The sequence below is a fragment of the Cervus elaphus genome, chromosome 11, assembly GCF_910594005.1.
Source record: "Cervus elaphus chromosome 11, mCerEla1.1, whole genome shotgun sequence".
In the NCBI taxonomy this organism is placed as follows: Eukaryota; Metazoa; Chordata; class Mammalia; order Artiodactyla; family Cervidae; genus Cervus; species Cervus elaphus.
This window is the reverse complement of record NC_057825.1, coordinates 99,235,026-99,248,736: the sequence shown is the minus strand read 5'-3', so window position 1 is coordinate 99,248,736 and position 13,711 is coordinate 99,235,026. Positions and strand designations below refer to the sequence as shown.

At 44.0% G+C, this 13,711-nt stretch overlaps 1 protein-coding gene across 2 annotated transcripts in view; it reads right to left on the bottom strand.

Annotated features, from left to right (window-relative positions):
* Window positions 1-8,796, bottom strand: part of TMEM131 (transmembrane protein 131) — a 164,696-nt gene extending 155,900 nt beyond the window's left edge. For both annotated transcript variants that reach the window (XM_043918669.1, XM_043918670.1), the window contains exon 1: window positions 8,050-8,796. In XM_043918669.1, coding sequence (XP_043774604.1) covers window positions 8,050-8,233 — 184 coding nt within the window. In that variant the 5' untranslated portion in view covers window positions 8,234-8,796. The remainder of the gene's footprint in view (window positions 1-8,049) is intronic.
* Window positions 8,797-13,711: the final 4,915 nt, after the last annotated feature.

The window sequence follows — 13,711 nt, the reverse complement described above, 5'->3', positions numbered from 1 at the left end:
AATGAGACTACGTCAGACATAAAAAATTCTGTGCATCGAAGACTACAATCCTAAAAGGCAACTTACAAAATAGGAGAAGATACCTGCAAATCATCTAACTGATAAAGGATTAATATCCAGAATATATAAAGAACTCCTACAACTCAACAAAAATAACCCAATTAAAAAATGGGCAATGGACTTGAACAATTATTTCTCCAAAAAAGATATAGAAGTGGCCAACAAGCATGTGAAAAGCTACTCAATATCAATTATTACAGAAATGCAAATCAAAACCACAATGAGATATCACCATATATACATTAGGATGGCCATTACCAAAAAAAAAAAAAGAACAAGTTTTGGTGAGGATGTGAAGGAACTAAATCTTTGTGAGCTGCTGCAATGGAAACCAGTATGGCAGTTGTTCAACAAATTAAAAATAGAACTATCATATGATCCAGCAAGCCCACTTCTGGGTATATACCTAAAAGAATCAAAACAGGATCTCAAACAGACATTTGCCCACATATTCACAGCAATATTATTCAGAACAGCCAAGAAGTGGAAGCAACCCAAATGTCCAATGTCCACTGATGGATAAATGGATAAACAAAATGGAAAAATTACACACACACAAACGATTAACCAACCTTAAAAGGGGAAGACATCCTGTCACGTGCTATGACATGATGAACCTTGAAGACAATATGCTAAGTCAACTAAGCCAGTCACAAAAAGACAAATTCTCCATGATTCCACTGACACTAGGTATTTGAAGTAGTCAAATTCATAACAAACAGAAAGTAGAATGGTGGCTTCCAGGGGCTGGGTGGGAGACACTGAGAGTTGTTGTTTAATGGGTACTGAGTATCAGTTTTGCAAGATGAAAAAGTTCTGGAGACCAACTGCCCACTGATGTGAATTTAACTTAAAATTACTGAACTACGAGCTTTAAAATGGCTAGGATGGTAAATTTTTTTTTTTTTTTTTTTTTTTTTTTTAGGATGGTAAATTTTATGTGTTGTTGTTTTAACCACAATTATACAGAGAAATAAAGAAAGAAACTGGGTCTGACGCTCTATCATAACAGATCATGTCAAGGATCATCTTAGACCTTAGACATTTTTCAGACCTTTGCTCTAAGTGCTATATTCAACAGAATGAAACAAGCAAAGAATAATAGTTTTCTAAGTATCTTTCTAAAGAAATCATACAGGAATGAAAGAAAAACTGACCTACTACAGATAATAATGATCACCTAATCCAAAAAATCCCTTCACCAGAATGAACAAAGCACCAGGAATAAACTTCTGGAGTCCCTTCCAAGACTTCTAACAGAAGTCTGAGGGATTTCCCTGGTGATCCAGGGCTAAGACTCTACAGTCCCGATACAGAGGGCCCAGGTTCAATCCCTGGTCAGGGAATTAGATTTCACATACTGTACCTAAGGTCTGGTGCAGTCAAATAAAGAAAGAAGTCTGAACGAGATTTCACCATTATCAAAAACTGATGCCACTACTAGCCTTTGGATCATCTCCATTTCCTTTTAATACAGGTCCAGCTTCTGAGACTATCCACATGTCTTGACTAACTGGTCATACCAATCTAGAACTAAGGAGTATGTGAATCACAGAATGCAATGTCTTTTTTTAGATTTCTTTTTTTTTTTTTTTAATGTGGACCACTTTTAAAGTCTTTGTTGAATTTGCTACAATACTGCTTCTATTTTATATTTTGGTTTCTTGGCTGAAAGGCAAGTGGGATCTAACCCACGACCCCTGGGTTGGAAGGCGAAGTCTTAACCAGGGAAGTCCCATATGCAATGTTAATTTTAACCTAAGCAATATACCGGGTACCTAAATATCAAGGGCAGAGAGTCGAGTCAGTGGCTTCCAATATCAAATACGTGTTACATGGATTATTCATTCACGGGTTTTCCCTGGTTTCTTTTTAAGAATATGCACAATCCAGATGGCCTATGATCATTTTTTTTCCATTTATTTTTATTAGTTGGAGGCTAATTACTAATAACCTATGATCATTTTAATGGTTAAGAAGTTGATAGAAAGTGTTATGGATGTTTATGGTTTTCTTTCTTAAAAACTGCACCTCACTTGAATATTTAACATGCTGGTTTTGCACAAACTGGCAGGACAGTTCTTTTTTTTTTTTTTTTTAATAATTTTTATTTATTTTTATCTTTTTGGCTGCTCTGGGTCTTTGTTGCTGTGTGAGGACTTTCTCTAGGAGCAGTGAGCCGGGGCTACTCTTCATTGCAGAGCACTGACTTCAGTCAGGTGCAGCCCCAGCCTCTAGAACACAGGCTCAGTAGTTGTGGCGCATAGGCTGAGCTGTTCCTCAGCATGTGGGATCTTCCTGTGCCAGGAACTGAACCCCCGTCCCCTGCAATGGCAGGTGGATTCTTACCCACTAGACCACTGGGAAGTCCAGGACTGTTCACTAACCAGTTGGTATACAACAAAACCTACTACCTTATATACCCATGCAGGATTGAATAGCTTGTCTCAAGGGAAAGATGGCCTGCAATGGAACCCGAGCTTAAATACCTACCAGCTCTGTTACCTTGGAAACATTCCTTAATTTCTCTGTGCCTGTTTCATGGTCTGTAAATTGGGGTTTTATGAGGATATAAAATCTTAAAATCCAGAAGTAACAAAAGTGATGGTTTAGATAAGTGTATGTTACTCATTTTAGTTACAAGGGAAAGCAACATGTAGGGAAGAAAAATGTGGTGTCACTCTATGTCTTACCAGAGCAGAACTGCTAATGGTACCTGAATCCAAGTTCAAGTACAGGTTTCCTGTACTCTGGACTCTCAATCCAGAACTCAGATGTGAGAACAGGAGGATGAGGTCATTCAAGGCAAACTTCCATTTAAAATTAAATGCCTGCCTTGTCCACACTGCAGATGTTGATAGAGGTTCTGCCCCACAGAAATTCTGGCCTGGGTGAAGAAGGACCCCCACAAAGGAATTTAGGTAGCTCATTGAGGCAGTACCTGATTAAACACCAAAATGAATGACAGCTGAATAACAAAGACAATACAAATGTGGAGAAGGGATGGCAAAATGAAGGGAAGTGGAGACAGCTGGGAGGTGAGGACCCCCCAGCAATGCCCCAGCCTGGAGGCTGTGGGCAAGCTGCCCAAGGAAGTTTACAGACACTGATGCCACTTGGTAAATGACATCAGTTTCTTGGTCAGAAACGAGACCAACGTGGCAGACAGAATAATCAAGGCGTTAACAAAAACTGGGAAACTGGACGTGGCATCAAACAATTCTGCTCTGGACACAAGCAGTGTGTGCTGGTCACCAGACATGCAAGAGAGGGAAGACAGCCAACGGGCACCCAGAGAGCAGTGACTGAGACCGGGGCAGGATGACGACCAAGAAGTACAAAGTCACAGAAATGAAGGGAGAGAAGTTCTAAGAAGAAGCTATCGACAGTGCCCAATGCTGTGTACTACAGATAAGGAAAAACTCAGCCAGAGAAAAAAGGCATCTCCCATTGACGGGGCCAATCAGAGAGCCTAAGCCACAGGCAGATGAAGGAGAACTTATAAAATATCAAGCACCTGGCAATGATTTCATTTTTCTCCAAGAGTAGCTTGGCTTATGACTCTACTCTGGATGATAACAAATTAATGATTTTACACCTACTCCCCAAAAGTTGATTTTTGGGGGGCGTGGATCTCTGAGGATGGTGGCAAGGATTACAAAGAGGAGGAAAACAGTCCTCAGCAAGAGAAAGAGGGAGCATACTGTTTTCAACTACAGTATTTCATTACTGCCCAGTACAGATCTGGGCAGTAATGAACAGCTTTTAGTAAAAACCAAGTGACCAAAGTTCCTTAATGGAGCACTATGAATGAATATGGGCTACCCAGTGGCCCAGTCATAAAGAATCCTCCTGACAATGTAGGAGACCTGGGTTTGATCCCTGGGTTGGGAAGATCCCCTGGTGAAGGGAATGGCAACCCACTCCAGTATTCTTGCCTGGGAAATCCCATGGACAGAGGAGCCTGGTGGGCTACAGTCCATGGGGTCGCAAGAGAGTCAGACAAGACTCAGAAACTAAACAGTAACATGAATGAATATTCTACTTACTAGGCTCTAAATTAAAAAGTAATCACTCTACCCTCATGCAAAGGATAAAAACATCTCACTCTTTAGAAAATCACTCTTAAAAAACATGTTTACATTAGAAAGTAAAAATTCAATAAAAAGAAAGTAAATACCACTCCTGATCAATCTACCATCTAAGACAAAAATCCTCACCAAATTAGGTTTTTAATCTCTTTTCTTCTGGCTTTTATTCCTAAGCACTTTCTGTTCATATGCTTTGGAGACAGAACACTTTTGTACCCTCCTTCTGCACTTCTGTCACAAACACAGCTTAAAACAAAAATTTGTGCATGAAACAAAAGTATCTGGAAGACAAACTTAAAAGTCCTAAGAAAGACTGTCAAACTTCACCCTGCCATAAATCGCCAATTAGTGATAATAACATGTGAAATTGTCACAGACTTAAACAATCACATTTCTGAAAATTTACCCAACTTCATATTTACTAGATACAAAAAATGTAGCTTGATATTTATAAAAAATTAAAAGACAACAATGCCCCCAAAATACATTTTACAATGAAACTATATTATAGATGATATATGATGCTTTTTTTGAAGAGGGCATGGCAACCCACTCCAGTATTCTTGCCTGGGAAATCCCAAGGACACAGGAGCCTGGAGGGCTGCAGTCCAGAGCACCACAGAGAGTCATACACAACTGAGGAGACTCTGCATGCATGATGCTTTTTTAAAAAGTTTTTATTTGTTGGTAATAATGAATGGGCTGACTTACAAATAAAAATACTACTAAATGTTAGATGTTTAACATATACATACATATTTTCACTATGTTTTTAATATATTTTCACTACACCATCCCCCTATTTTCACTCTTCTCAATATCTAGATCTTAGCTTCAAGGAATGCTGGATGCCAGCAATCCAGAACAAGCAATTAAGTTGTAATAATTACAGTAACTTCTACCTTGGACAACTCTTTCAAAGTCCTTACAAACTACAGAGCACAGCCAAAACATCCTCAAAGGTCCCCTTTTCTCTAGACTAGTGAAACACACCCTCAAAGATCAGTGAAGACAGATGTTAAGATATAGGAGTGTTAAGACATATAGGAAAGCTGAGCGTCAAAGAATCGATGCTTTTGAACAGTGGTGTTGGAGAAGACTCTGGAGTCTCTTGGACTGCAAGGAGATCCAACCAGTCAATCCTAAAGAAAATCAGTCCTGAATATTCACTGGAAGGACTGATGCTGAAGCTCCAATACTTTGGCCATCTGATGTGAAGAGCTGACTCATTTGAAAAGACCCTGATGCTGGGAAAGACTGAAGGCGGGAAGAGAACGGGACGACAGAGCATACGATGGTTGGATGGCATCACCGACTCAATGGACATGAGTCTGAGTAAACTCCAGGAGTTGGTGATGGACAGGGAGGCATGGCACGCTGCAGTCCATGGGGTCACAAAGAGTCAGACACGACTGAGTGACTGAACTGAACTGAAGACATACAGGATGTTAAGACAAAGATTGCCGCATGCTTCTGACTTAAAATTAACAACACCAGGTCCAAACATGAAACCTGCATTAGGTAATCTAGGAATTTCTGCTGCTTTTCTTTAGAAGATGATGAGTTTTACTTAGTTTTGAAAATTTTCTAGTGAAATTCGGCTGCAATAGAAATATACTAACATATGAGATACCCAAAGAACCATCGTTAAAATTGCAGGTAAGTCTTAGCTTTAAAAAGTTAAGGTAGTTTATACTACCAAAATAAAACCACACAAAAAATCCTCAGGATGTAAATGGACAGAGTGAATTCAGCTGCCTTCAGAAGTCTGACCAGATTTGCTGAGAAAAAATTCAAAACAGCTCCCTTTGGGGGGGCAAACGGGGCCAAACTTGCAGTATCACATTCAAGTAAGAAAATCAATCTCACTTCTCCTACTTAAACAAAAACTACTAGAATTTGATCACCAAGGAGTCTGAAAGCACTGTCCAATTTTGGAGCTCTCTTCCTGGAATATTTGATTAGAATCAGATCCATTTATGATGGGCAGAGTCCTATGCTCTACGTAAGTACTGTCAATATCTTGAATAGCGAGTTTCTCTGTTCAAATAGTTCATATTGACACAACACAGGCCACAAAAGGTGTCTGATTCTGCCAGGACCACTGGCTGATTCAACCCCGTCTTTTCATTCTTGTACACCGGGGCGAATTCTCCTCCACTGACCCTTACATTTATGGGTATTAGAGAGATGTGCTAAAACTTATAAGCCATACAAAAGGGAAATTAGCAAATATAAATTAGTCTGATACTTCTCAAACAAAGGATTTTTCTTAAGTATACACCAAGAATTAGCATAAAAAATAGCTGCTGGAAAAATAAGCAGAAGGACAATACAAACTTAATGTTTTACTGGACTCAATCATTTTAGTTCCCTGTGTTAATAACCCATGAATATAATTACTTCCTCAAACAAATGTTAAATGCCTATCGTGTGCCTGGCACTGTGCAAAGTAATCCAAGGAAGACAAAAACCAGAACACCTGCCAAGCACTACTTTAAACTCAAGGAGACATTAACTTATTGTACCATTTCAGATTTACTGGACACACAAACTACATGCCAGGCTGTGCTGGGTGCCATGGCCACATGAGAACCAATCAACTGCAGATCTGTAACCAAAGATGAACTGTGACAACTCCAGGCCTGACTAGTCCTAAAGCAGCAATATTTCATTCAAGAAATAATCTTGCCTCTGTAGATGAATCCTTTCTACAGACAGCAATTCTTTGAATAACTTCTACCTATGTTAACCCAAACTGCTTAAGAGTTAATTGTACTGTATTGAACAACAACAAAAAACCCCCAGTAAACTGAAGCACCTGGCACTTTAACATGAATTTGCTTTGCTTTGCTGTTGCCTTCTTTAACAATAAAAGTGACTTTAGGTGTAAAGTAGAACGTCAACCCTAAACTCACTGTGGCAAGAAATTATTTTCCTTGCAGTGGCGGTTTAGTATGAACCGGAAGCTAAACTAACAAATTTTGCTTAGCTTTTTAAAAACCATTCACTTTTAATGATTTCTTCATGAAGGCTCTGTGGTCACTCATTTCCTCAGGTTCAAAAACAGGTAGTGCCAACAAAATTACAGATCTGGGCTTCTAGGTTACAAAATCATTTTTAACCCCAGAAAAGCACCGGGTTTACTGTCATACAATGCTAACGAGAGTTTTCTAAAAAATAAGACTTAGCCCTTAATTGTAAATTACAGGTAAAGGTTTGCAAGCTAGAAACTTGACATTGGTTTTTAAAGTCTTTCACATTAAAAACCATGGCACCCAGTTACGTATCTTAAGACATGAAAAACTATGAGAACTGTTAGCTAAACAATCATCAATACTGCAAAACGATACTGAAGAGGGAAGCTGAAGATACAAGATTCCTCCTCCAAAAACGTTTAAACAAATCTAAAGTAAAATTTGGCAAGCTGTCTTGAAGCCTCTCCCCGAGTCTCGCTATTTTTACAATTTAAAGTGAGCTCTGTTTGCACGCCGTTATTAAAACCGCAACGAAAAAAAAGTGTCCTGAAATTTGCTTATTAACAACAATCAAGTCTAAAAATATGCCCCTCCTACCTAGTGGGCCAAGTGGCAAGAATATACGAGAACTCAGGAAGTTTTGAAATGGCAGTGACAGGAGACAGGGGGGAAGACCGGGGTGAGACGAGGGGAAAGAATCACGGAGAACAAGAGCAACTCCGTGCGGTCAAAGCCGCGAGTTGGCATCCGAACTGCGAGTTCCCGGCTCGGGACGAGACTCGACCGAGCAACTTCGCGCCGGACCGAGCCCTGCGCCCGGCCGCCCTTCCTCCCCGGTCGCAGCCCGGCAGCGGCCTCCGCGAGGGCGCGGTGACAGCCGCGGCGCCGGGCCCGGGAGATGCCGGCCGGCTGACACCCACCTTCCTTCTCGGCCCGCGCCGCGGCCACGACGAGGGTCATCACCAGGTGCAGCGCTCCCAGGAGGCCGGCGGCTGCGCTCCGCGGGCCCCCGCCGCGGCCGGCCGCGGGCTCCAGACCGGCCACGGCGGACGTGGAGGCAGCGGCGGCGGATCCCGCTGCTCCTTCTCCGGCCCGCTTCCCCATCCCTGCCGGCCGGGGGCCGCCGCGCTCGAGGTCCGGCGCGGTCCTTGTCGGCTAGGCGGCGGCGGCGGCGCGGGAGCCGTGGTCCGGGATCTGGCCGCGGAGCCGGGGGGAGACAGCGGTTCCGGGCCCAGGGCTCGGGCTCCGGACGTGGGTCTGGGTCCGTGCGTGCGTGTGAGCGAGAGTGTCAGTCACGGCCTCCGCCTCAGCATCGCCCACGGGGAGTCGAAGCTGAGAGGCCGCGGGTCAAGCACGGCGGGCGGCCATACTGGAAACGGGCACGGGCCGCGGGCTCTGGGCGCTGGCCTGCGAGGGGCGGGGCGCGGCCCTGGGCACCGCCCCCGCCGTGCCGTCACCTGGGCAGCCCGCCGGTCCGTCTGTCCGCCCCGGAGTTGGTCGGTCCGAACTTCTCGTCCCGCTCTCAGAGGCCCACGGCTCCAAGGGCCAGACGGGACGGGTCAACACAAACCCAACCTGTCACCGGTGCCCCACCGGGGAGGGGGAGGTGGGAGGCCGGCCGGGGCCCAGCCGCCAGGACTTGTGATGGCGGCTCACGCTTCGCCGAGGCAGGGACGGTGATCACGTGGGGACGGGGGAGGCCTGGCCGCGCAGCCGCCCTGGGGCGGGGGCGGGGTTTCGGGGCGCTGGGGGAGGCAGGGCGGCAGCTGAGAACCAGGGAACAAACCCCTGCATCCCCTGTACTGCAATGCGAGAGCCTTCCAGAGAACTGAGTGCGCATCCGGACCTCGAAGTCCAGCGCGGAAAATCCATTCCAGTGACTCCTCCAGGCCGCACCTCCGCTTCTCAGCCGCTTCGAGAATACCCAGGACCTGATTCAGTTTCCCGGTGGCGCTGCCTTGGGGACGGGGACCTGCACTGTTCATCTTTGCACCCTTGAAGATACAGCACTCTGGAACGCTTCTTTGAATCCTCCTGCCTTTGGATTGTGCCGAGTTTGCTGTGGGAAAGCCCTTTGCTCTGTATGTGTGTGTGTGTGTGTGTGTGTGTGTGTGTGTGAAAGCCCTTTGCTGTGCGTGTGTGTGTGTGAAAGCCCTTTGCTGTGTGTGTGTGTGTGTGTGTGTGTGTGAAAGCCCTTTGCTGTGTGTGTGTGTGTGTGTGAAAGCCCTTTGCTGTGTGTGTGTGTGTGTGTGTGAAAGCCCTTTGCTGTGTGTGTGTGTGTGTGTGTGTGTGTACAGTGGCAGTGGCTGACTTTCTCCAACTTGGAATAATTCTTAATACATTTTATTCACCTATTTCCTTCAAGGCCTAGCACAAATCAGGAAGCCACCTCGTGCCTCTTAGATGCCCTTTTCATCTTAGATCAAGGTTCTTCGTGGGCGTGGCTGTTCTCTACAAACTTTCTCTTTAATCAATTAGTAACTTCCCCTCATTCCTTATTTAGTAACTCTCTTAGTAACTTCCCCTAACTACAGAGCCGTTCACTTACGCGGAGCTGGATTTGTCGAGTGAATGTTGTACTAAAGCCGAGTCCACCGCTAATACGCCTGAAACAAACTACGTGGGAAAAATAAAATTTCAAGAAGCTATACAAAAGAAACTCAAAAGTACTATGCTCTGCCGTCGTCTTATTTGTCAAGCAAACACTTTATATTTTAAGAACCTTCACCCTGATTTTGAAAAGCAATTTTACTTTTCTGATTTTTACAGTAAGAATTTAATTGAATTTTGTTCTTGATGTAATTAAATAGGAATGATTAGTATCATCTCTAAGTGGGCGATTCCATGTTTGTAGATCGAAGACTTTCAACTCACTGAAGAAATCGAGTTCAAAGATAAATAAGTATGTGAGTGCAGGGTCGAAACTTATCTTCAATGTGCAAGGAGTCTGTAGCTCCTCCCCCATTGCCAGTTTCAAGGCAGACAAGCCTCTTCAACCATTAAATGCTTAGGTTCTCTTACACAGAATCAACCAAGTCCTCTGATTAGCCTGAGGCTCAGGAGCCCCATGGGAACTAAGCATAGCTCTGTAATTGGAGCTTAGACATATACAGACCTGTTTGATCAGAGGCTGATTCCCATGAAGCTAATGAAGCTTAAGCTTTAGGGCCTCTCTCTTGCACAAGTTTCTTCCAAAGGTCTCTGCATCTAACTGTGTTTATAAGCTCGAATTCTTGTTATTTAAGCCCCCAAACCCCAGTAGCTGTGTAGGCATTTAGGGCCTACGATATCTGAACCTCCCTGTGACTGATGGACTTTGGGAGCCAAAGCAGTGATGATGGAAGTTTGTTCCCGGAGAAGGGCATTGAGACTACTGGGAGAATAATAATTAAAAAAGAACTGACTATACAACTTGGTAAACTGTATTGGAGAATACCCGGAGTTGCCATCTTTCTCTTTCCCCTCAGAGCCATGTTCTTTGGGAAGGAGAGAATGAAGGAACTTGGAATTCCCTGGCAGTCCAGTGGGTAGGACTCACTGGAGTCTTCACCACTAGTGGGCTCCAGGTTCATCCCTGGTCAGGGAACTAAGATTCTGCAAGCCGTGCACACATAAACACGAAAGAAAGAAAAGAAGCTGAAGGAACTATCACCAAGGGCCTTTCTGAAGTTCCAGTTAGCAACAGGCCTCCCTAATCCCCTTTGGGGAGCTAGAGAGACCTGGGCATTTGGCAGGTGGAGACAGGCTATTTAGCTGGCAGAATCAGGGAAAACCAGCTAAACCTGTGATTCTCCATGTGTCATCCCCAGACCAGCATCACCTGGGAACTTGTTAGACATGTAGACTGCAGATCACATCCAAGACATGTGGAATCAACCTCTGGGTTGAGGTCCTGCAGTCTGCGTTTTTACAAGTCACTGGGTGACACACACTCAAGTTTGAAGACTGTTGCACCAAATTGATACATGCAAGGAACAACACACTGTTGGACTTTTCACCTTCTGCTCACTTTGTTGTCTACCCAGATTAATAAACTATTATTGGAAGCAGAGTTGAAAGGGACTCAAGTGAATTTAAGGCTTAAATCCTAGTCCTGCTTTTATTAGTTATAAGAGGCTAGGCAAATTACTCAACTATTCTGGCCTCAAATTCCTTATTTGTAAAGTGATATCTAGTAAATCTGGAGAAATTATAAAACCATATTAAGCTCAGTGAAAATTCCAAGGATCATGGATTGGTTTATGGTGGTGGTGGTTTAGTCACTAAGCCGTGTCCAACCCTTGCAACTCCATGGACTGTAGCCTACCAGGCTCCTCTGTCCATGGGATTTTCCAGGCAAGATTCCTGGAGTGGGTTGCCATTACCTTCTGCAGAGAATATTCCCGACTCAGGGATTGAACCCAGGTCTCCTGTATTGCAGGTGATCTCCTGCATTTCAGGTGGGTTCTTTACTGACTGCACTGGGAAGCCCTTTTATTCGTTTATAGTCCCACTTTGTTTATATTCCCACAAAATATTTGAGGAGGCTTACAAGAATACTTTCATTGTAATAAAAATATATATGAATTAAAATTTGGGACTTGGAGGGGGAAATACTGTCGGAGTCCCCAGGGCTCCGTCTCACTGGCTCGTTGGTTGACTACACCTGGGTCTCCTGACATTCAACATCACCTATACTCTTTTTCAAGTCTCAAGTTTATATCCCCAGCCAGACCTCACTGTCTCAATTGCTGAAGCTAATGGACATCTTAGACTCACATGAACTCTTAATCTGCTCCCCAAACCTTCTCCGCCCACACTTTTTCCTATCTCTAGAGCCACTCCAACCAACCAATGGCCGTTTCTCATCACCTCCATGATACACTGTAGGATGAACCCTATCATATTCTGCCTGGATTTCTGAAAGAACTTCCTAACAGCTTTCTCTGTTCCCAACTGTAAAAGGAAAATTTTTCCACTTCAACCCTTGCCAAGGAAAGTTGATGGTATACCTCACCTGGTTCAAACCAACTGAAGCTGATAAAGGACTGTGAACTCTGAATGACCCCTAGGCCAGACTCTTGTTAGACCGAGCTGAAGGCTTGTTCCTATCCAGTAAACAAAGGGCTCTGTTTAATCTAGCACTGTTCTTTCCTATCCAGCATGCTGGTTTTCAGTCTTAGATTAGCTTCACCCCCACCAACCCCCTTTCCTCTTTCTAGCACCTCTAAAAAACCCTGACCTTTCCCAATTCATGAATTACTCAGTAAACTTTTTCACTGATATGTTTCTTTGCCTGATGAGTATATAAACTCAGCCTTGATTTTTTTTTTTTTTTAATTCTGGTGCTCTTTGCTTTCTTTTTTTGACATAAACTTATAGTCTATTGTCAACACAGCAGCAGAATGACCATCTAAAACATGACATCTCTTGTGTCTCCTGCAGTAGCTGCTATCTCAGGGTAAAAACCAGAGCTCTTCTGCTAGCCCATACGGCTCTAACACAATCTACCCCACCCCCCATCTCACCTCCTATTATCTTGACTTCAGTTTCTACTGGACTCTTCTAGGCTCAGTTAATTTCAATTGATCATGTGATAGCTCTATTTTTGGCTTTTTAAGGAACCTTCAATTCTTTGTTTTTGTTTTTTTTTTAGAGTTTACACTTACTCTTTTGGTAATTTTTATTAGTTATTTTTGGCTGTGATGGGTCTTTGTTGCTGCAAGCATTTTCTCTAGCTGTTGAGAGCAGAGACTACTCTCTAGTTGAGGGCTCTGGCTTCTCAATGTGGAGGCTTCTCTTGTTGCAGAGCACGGGCTCTAGGGCGAGAGGGCTTCAGTAGTTAAAGCACATGGGCTCATTAGTTGCAGCTCCTGGACTCTAGAGCAAGGGCTCCCTAGATCCGGCGCACGGGCTTAATTGCCCCTGGGCATGTGGAATCTTCCCAGACCAAGAATCGAACTGGTGTCCGGTACCTTGCAAGGTAGACTGTTAACAACTGGACCACCAGGAAAGCCCCCTCTGCATTCTTAAAAAGAAAAAAAAACATCAACTTATGAAACCCCAGGTTTAAATCTATTCAATTACCAGATAAATTGCTATAGCCTCAGTTCAGTTCAGTTCAGTCGCTCAGTCGTGTCTGATTCTGCGACCGCATGAATCGCAGCACGCCAGGCCTCCCTGTCCATCACCAACTCCCGGAGTTTACTCAGACTCATGCCCATCGAGTCGGTGATGCCATCCAGCCATCTCATCCTCTGTCACCCCCTTCTCTTCCTGCCCCCAACCCCTTCCAGCATCAGGGTCTTTCCCAATGAGTCAGCTCTCCGCATCAGGTGGCCAAAGTATTGGAGTTTCAGCTTCAGCATCAGTCCTTCCAATGAACAACCAGGACTGATCTTTAGGATGGACTGGTTGGATCTCCTTGCAGTCCAAGGGACTCTCAAGAGTCTTCTCCAACACCACAGTTCAAAAGCATCAATTTTTCGGCACTCAGCTTTCTTCACAGTCCAACTCTCACATCCATACATGACCACTGGAAAAACCATAGCCTTGACTAGACGGACCTTTGTTGGCAAAGTAATGTCTCTGTTTTTTAATATG